This window comes from Oreochromis niloticus, linkage group LG7 (genome assembly GCF_001858045.2).
Source record: "Oreochromis niloticus isolate F11D_XX linkage group LG7, O_niloticus_UMD_NMBU, whole genome shotgun sequence".
Taxonomy (NCBI): domain Eukaryota; kingdom Metazoa; phylum Chordata; class Actinopteri; order Cichliformes; family Cichlidae; genus Oreochromis; species Oreochromis niloticus.
In genome coordinates, this window is record NC_031972.2 from 44227145 (window position 1) to 44234624 (window position 7480).

General features: G+C 41.6%; 1 protein-coding gene across 10 annotated transcripts in view; it reads left to right on the forward strand.

The window, feature by feature from the left end:
• Window positions 1–6727, forward strand: part of ap3b2 (adaptor related protein complex 3 subunit beta 2) — a 74350-nt gene extending 67623 nt beyond the window's left edge. For 7 of the 10 annotated variants that reach the window (XM_005453086.4, XM_019361828.2, XM_019361829.2 and 4 more), the window contains one exon: window positions 3536–6727. In XM_005453086.4, coding sequence (XP_005453143.1) covers window positions 3536–3722 — 187 coding nt within the window. In that variant the 3' untranslated portion in view covers window positions 3723–6727. The remainder of the gene's footprint in view (window positions 1–3535) is intronic. The other 3 variants (XM_003447557.5, XM_013272800.3, XM_025909109.1) reach the window with 2 other exon arrangements.
• Window positions 6728–7480: the final 753 nt, after the last annotated feature.

A 7480-nucleotide genomic window follows, 5' to 3' on the forward strand; every position in this document is an offset into this window, starting at 1 on the left:
CACTGGCAAGGGCCGGCGGAGGTCGTGGAGCGGCTAACGGAAGTGGTGTACCGTATCCGCATGCCGGGCCCGGGGTGCATGGTGGTGTTGCACCGGGACAGGCTTTCACCGTACCGACCGCTCGCTCCGGCAGACGCCGGGGCAGGGGATGCTGGTGACACCCCACGTTCTGATCCGAGTGACTTTTCCCCCGCCGGTCAAGACCGGCCGGTGCGCCAAAAGAAGGCACCTGGACACTTACAGGACTTTATGTGGGGTAATGGGGCTGTCGGGGACGACTGACCCCTTAGGTGGGAGCTATGTAGCGGGTCAGGGCTGTTTTGGGGTTCTGTTATTATAGTTCTGTTTCTGTTGTCATGTTGTTATGGTGATGAGTGACACGCTCTCTCGGCGACTGTTTCCGGTGAGAGAGCGCCGTTTTTTGTTGTTGTGTTGTTGTTACCGCGCTGAGGAGGGAGGTGGCGGTAGTGTTCTCGGCAGAGAGAAATAAATGGGTGCTCCCAAGAAACCTCTGTCTCCTCCGTGTCTGAGCTCGCCACATTGGTGTCAAAGTGTAACCGACATGAAACTGCCCTGGGACAAACTTGTTGGACTTAGAACAGATGGAGCGCCGGTGTTGTGCGGTGAAAAAAGCGGACTAGTCAGCAGGATGCGAGTAAAGATGCAGGAGGAGAACTGTACCGGTGAGTTATCAGCATATCACTGCATCATACACCAGGAAACGCTGTGTGGTAAAGTCCTAAAAATGGAGCATGTAATGATCACCATAACGCAAACCGTAAATTTGATCTGAGCTAAAAGTTTAAATCACTGTCAATTTCAGTCTTTTATGTGGGAAATAGATTCAGAGTTTGCCGACATTCCATATCATACAGAGGTCCGTTGGCTGAGTTGGGATAAAAATTCTCAATAGAGTTTTTGAGCTCAGCAAGGAAATCTGTCAGTTCATGGACATGGCATGTATGATGCGGTGAAGGCATTTCAAGTGAAGCTGTCACAAATGCACCAGTGCAACCTGCCTCACTTTCCCTGTTGCCAATTAATGTTGAACCAAGTCAGCGGACTTTGCTGAACTGCACCTGTGCAGATTCAGATGGAGCTGCAGTGTAATAATACACTCAAGGGAAAGTACGACACTGAATGGCCCGCACAGTTTATTAGTTCCATTCCAGAAGCAATGCCCCAGCTCGTCTACATGCGGCTCCAACCTTGTGTATGCTTTCATTTATTTTTTCTGGGGGTTTTGGCAGCATGTTCATATTTCTAACTTGCATAATTTTGACAGGATCTATTTTTATGAAGAGCAAAATATTTAAAGTTAAATTTTATTTTTTTAAGTTTATTTCATCTGGAATAATATTCCTGTCTGTTTTTATTCATATTTATGTTTAAAAAACATTGTTTTAGTGTGTTCAATAAATGTTTATCTTGTTTGGCCCGCGACCTAAAGTGTGCCTTGAGTTTTGGCCCCCTGTGCAATTGAGTTTGACACCCCTGATCTAGACAGTCTCGCGAGATGAAGCTTATGACCCTCAAAAGACTGAATGCTGATTCTTTTTATGAGCACACTTGCAATATGTATAAGAAAATGATTATAATTACTTCATTTAATAAAAGTTTTACCAAAATGCCACTACTCAAGCTTAATAAAAATGATATAATTCACACACTCCCCCCTCGACCTTCGAAGAAGGTCATCATACTTCTCTTTGTCTTACTCCTCGGTCCATTCGGCCACCTCCACCTCCAACAATGGCATCATAGACCCCGGACCTGTTGGCCCCGAATCCACAGCCCTCTCTATTACCTTTTCCAGCACTCTTCTGGCGCAAGGAATGAGACAACCTGTAACCAGTATTCCTATGAAAGTAGCAAGAGAAAACATGGCAGACATAAACAACCCCTTCCATTGCCCAAAAACAGAGGCCATCCAGCTCTCCAGTGCATTGTTGACTCCCGAATGTTCATGCATAGTTTTGGATAAAGTTTTCAGGCCCTCCAGAGCCCTGGTTACAGAGCCATCTGGAGCGGTGTTGTTGGGAATGAAGGTACAGCACATGTCACCAAACATGGCACACACGCCCCCTTTCTCGGCCAACAACATGTCCAGGGCCATCCGATTTTGCACTCCCATTAAAGAAGTCGGCCCCAGTTGCTCTGCAAACCCTTCCATGGCGTCTCTGGTTAGGTTAGAGAGTCTCAGCAAATTGTAATGGACATAATTAATGCGATCACCATTTTTATTTGTAGTTACCCATATGATTATACTTTCAAACCCTGCAGCTATTTGATCAACTAATTTATACTCATCAGGAACTCCCCTTGGGACTCCTATTGAGTCAATCCAGGTAGGCAAGTCCGTTCTGGGGTCATAAGCGTGTGTACCTTTTGTGCCTCTCTTTACCAAAATATGTCTCCTACGTCTGGCTGCCAGTGTGCGTGTGTCATGTTGTGGTGTGGCTTTCACCTTACTCCCTATCAGCATCAGTGGGGCACCCAACCGCACCATTGCGCATGTCCCCACACTCCCCAGAGGAACACGCACCAAAAGGGTGTGATGTCCACAATAGTAATACAACCCACTTCTAGCCCAGGTGCTAATTATGGTGTTTGCGTCACTTACATTGTTTGTAGTTCTCCCTGTAAGTGTGGTCGTGCACCAACTTGAATCAATTTCTCCTAGAGTGTACTTGACGCTGTCCGTTGAGAATTTAAAATGTGTAATTATTTTGTTTGGGTATGAATGGTCCTACTTGTGTGCGCTTGTCAATTGGTGGATATAAACTGGACAGTGTGGTGCAGTTGCCGGTGCTCACTGCTTCTCTAGTTAGCCTCAGCATACAGTTATAACCCCACTCGTCCTCCGGGTACAGTGGCGTGGGCTCAGTGAACAAACGGGGTCTAGCTGTGGCACAAGCAACACAATCATCTACCTGCTCTTCCCTAGCATTTTGAGCTACCCAATCCAGCCAGAGAATACTGTCACCGAATCCTGTGGCACGCTCAATTAAATCTTGTGGTTTCAGCCGGGTGTAGTCGACTACAACTGCTTTCCCGTCTGATTGGCGATTGTCTTTTATCAGTGATGTCCCGTTATCATTTACTTTCGGCTCTTTTGACCTAGCTTCCTTAGCGTTCCACAAAACGCAGAAGAAAGTAACAAAACCAACAAATCTAACAGAGACACAAAACACAAGAAATACACGACAAAAGCCTGTGACTGTGACATTCAGGAACCAGTACATCATCTGTACAAACCTGATACAGCATCAGCCGTTCAATGTTTTAGGGGGGGAAAGGGTGCACATATATTCACAATAAGCTGACTTGAAATAGGATGTGATGCAGTTCTAGAATATTGATCAGAGTATTCTAGAAAATTTCTAGAAAAAACCCCAATTTTTTTGCACTAACTTTGCACTCATTGTTGTGTTTCACAGATGATATTTTTGTCCCGCTGACTCATGTGATGTCTATCCCTTCTTTGTTCTGTGGCTTCATCTTTACTTCTTGATCTTTACCGCCTTGACCTCAGTCCTCCTCTTCCTCCTCCTGATCATCCTGTCCACAGGTTTGCCGGCAGGACGGTGACCAGTGGCAGCTTGGTGCTGGTCACCGTGGCAACCAAAGAGGAAGGAGCCGCCCAGCTGACGGTCAACTGTGAGAAAATGGTGATCGGCACGATGCTGGTGAAAGACATCCTCCAGGCTCTAACGCAGTGACGTGAACCAGCTCTCCAGCTTTGAACTCCACCCCCACCCGCACTTCAGCCATCCCTCACATATCATCTAAGACTTGTCAGTGTAGCATCTCCTGCAAGCCGTGTCAGTGAGGAAGCTTCCACAACATTTGTTTTGTTAGAAGAGCCCCAAACTTTTAGAAGTTACTCCCAGAGACAGTGAATGCCACACCCGGACCTGACAATTAAAACTGAACCTGAATGTTTTTACTTGACTATCCAAAAATACTAATTTCCGAACGTTTCAGGGGTTTTTTTCTTTCCTTGAGGAGCTAATTGGATTTACTGGACTCACATTTATTTAATCAAAAACTTTTTTCTTTAGTATAAAATTGATGTCAGAATTTGTTTCCTGGATAAACATTAATCGAGGCTGCAGGTTTATTCTTGGCTTTGGGGAAAAAAACAGTGGCTCTGAAGCATTCAGCCACAGCCTGTGATCTTCCCCAGTGGAGGCAGTTGCTCAGTTGTCATGGACAAAGACTGAATAAATTGCATTTTTCATCATTTGTGAAATCAAAATAAGCTACAGCGACGACTAGGATTAGGACAAAGTCATTCGTGATATTCGAATCCAATATGTGATGCTAGATTTTTCTGTGCTCTGACCTGGTACACAGTAAAATCTGGAGTAGGACACATCTTAAAAGAAAAATCCAGAAGAATCTTCAATCAGTAGCAGAAAATAACAAAAACATGTGCAGTAAGATGTTCACTAGGTTCAGGCTGGCGGCGGTGAAAGAGGTATTAACACTGTGCAGTAAGAATATGTGACTCTTGGCAATCAGGACACTTTATTTTCCCAATAAAGTGGCCCTACACCATAAACTTTGCTCACTCAAGATCTCCCTTGATTTTTTTTTATTTTTTTTTAATCTCAGACTAGATTTAATCCATGTGTAGGAAACTGAAATAATAATACATTTTCATTGTGACTGCTGGTTTGATATATTTTTTGCTTTTATTCCAACTTTATGTATATCAGGTAATGACTAAACCATCTCTATGACAAATGAGCAACGTCATATGCTGAGGAAAGACTGGACCTCCACAGGTTTTCGTCAGAACCGAAGGTCTTTCTATGGTGTTAACATGAAGATGTAACAACTTTCAGTTCATTTTATTTATATAGCTACAATTCACAACAAAAGTTGCCTCAGTATGTTTTATATTGTAAGATAAAAATCTTACAACAATATAGAGTAAACCCCAACAATCAGATGCCCCCTGTGAGCAAGAAAAACTCCCTTTTCCTCTGGCAGAATCAGGCTCAAGGATGGGCAGCCATCTGCTGCAACTGGTTTGAGGGGCTATCAAACTGTTTTAAGATGCAGAGATACTCTGAGATACATGAAATGGGTAAAAGACTATCATTATATTCCCTCAAATCAGGTGGCACTGTCACAGTTATTTAAATTCATTACAAGATACAAGAAGATAGCTGATCTAAGACGGCTACCGTTTAACCTCAACTATGTGATTTTGGTATACTATTAATGAACAACTCCCCAGAGTTTTATCTCATAATTGGTGATTTTTAGCATGTGGTTAGCTGTCAAAGTGCACATGTTCATCACAGTAAGTGGGGCACTGATAAAAGCTGAAACGTATACATGCTGTTTTATTGCAACATGTAATGCAGTACAACTGTAAGGTGTGGTGTGTGTCTGTGTGTGGAGGTGATGACACTGAATATCAGCCTAACAATATGAAGTAGCGCTTTTCATTAAAAACTGTAACACTTGACTTGACATCATCATGAAGCACATTAAAATCACAAAAATCATCATGCTTGATAATACAGAAATGTTTTTTGGGTTTCTTTTCTCTGATTTCAAATTTCTGTGAATTAAACCCAGCGTTTAACCCCAACTCCAACCGAAATACTTAAGAAATATCACCAAATTATTTTCTTAATGATCATTTTGATAAATGATTTATCTACTAGTTATATTCTCATATAAGTGAACTGTGATTTGGACTCTTAAAAAACAGGATTTTCGCCCACTAAATTCTCAACCGAGTCTCGTAGACAAGCGTTTACTGCAAGTCATTCTGCATGGGTTCAATGAGGTGGTAGTTTTGGTGTCTTCTGTTTGTTTATGTGCATAAAGGAAGTAATATATTGACCATAGAGCTGTAGCATATTTTTCTAATTTTTGTTAGCTTCCGAGAAGGCAAAGCTAGCAGTTTTCTTCGGTTTCTGTGTCAAGCTAACGGGTTGCTAGCTGTAGCTATAGAGTTAGCTTGCTTAAATGAGACTTAACTGACTTTTGGCAACATAGCAAAGATAAATCTTTGTCAAAAATATAAAAGCATTCATTTAGATTTCTATTTTCAGAAAACTCAGCCTATATTTACTAGTAAATAACACAATGAAGCTTTGAAGTGAAAGGTTCGCAAAAGCTTATAACAAAACTCAACCCATTCAGCTTTCCATAAAGTTGATTTAGTAAAGAAACATTTAGATTATGTTTGAGTATGTGCTGAAGATAATGTGCGTGATTTTCAAGTTAAGTGTTGCTTTTCATCTCAGTGGTCAGGCTGGTTTCGTGGCTAATTACATTTGATGCCCCTTTTTTTTCTTTTAATATCCTCATCTGTGCTGCAGACGCATGTTTCTTAACTCTAGCAGTATCTGTGTACTTCTTTTTACTGTTGGAAACTGTCATGTAATCTCCCAAAGCTACAGCAGTAGTGAACAGACTTTATTTTGGCCTTTAACGTACCTCTCGCATTGTCTGTTGTTTGCCCGTTCGCTCCAGCAGCCATGATGATAAAGGTAAACAATAAGAAAGTCTACTTTCAAAAGTAAAAATACAGAAAAGCGTGAACTCTATTCTCCAAATCAAGCGTAGGGCCACCTGTTTCATCTGCTTTCAAAATATCCAAAGTACAGCTCCTCATACCCGTGTGTGGTTGTGAAATGTGGTCCTGAGGTATTACAAGTATATTTATTATACAAATAAAAGTACAGATATGGTGTTGCGTGTGTCTACTTTTTTATGGTCTGTTGACTTTAGTTAAATCGACCACAGACAGCTGCCGTAACTGAAGGAAGCAAGACTGGCAGTTTGAATAATGACGAGTAAAACAGAAGTTGTAAAAAGCCTGCTGTATTTGCTGAAATCGAACTCGTCCATCTGTTTTGCATCTTTGTAGTGACAAAGATGCAAAACAGCGCTAAAGTTAAAAGTAACAAAAAGCTGGTAAACAAAGTGGTATTAAAGAGAAACAGCTGGAGGAACAGTTTGCAAATAATGAGGTTAGCTAGCAACACATTAGTAGCATGACTGCTTCTCTTTTCCTAACACCTTATAAACTTTCCTTCACACCTTTCCTTGACCTCATGAAGTTGTTCATCGACGTCGTGGTAAAGAGACGTAGGAAGGATGCAGGAAGTCTTTCTTGTTTTTTTGACACAACAAAACAGCAAAAACACACACATGTGAAATGAAGAAAAAGCTGCATTTATTTAAAAACCTGATTAAGGCGTTACAAAATAATTGTAAATCTGCTTTAAATTTTTACAAAATCCCTGATAGGATCATCAATGTAGTCTATCAGGCAGATATTAAGGTAGTCTGTAAATGATTTGGTCCTTTTGCCATCACTGCACTCCGAAATCTTTGGTTTTCTACTCAAACTGAACTAAACTTGCCCGATCCAGTTTGACAGGACAATATCAGACTGAACCTACTGAAATCTATTCTGTGCATAAGTATAGACTTTTTGGAAACC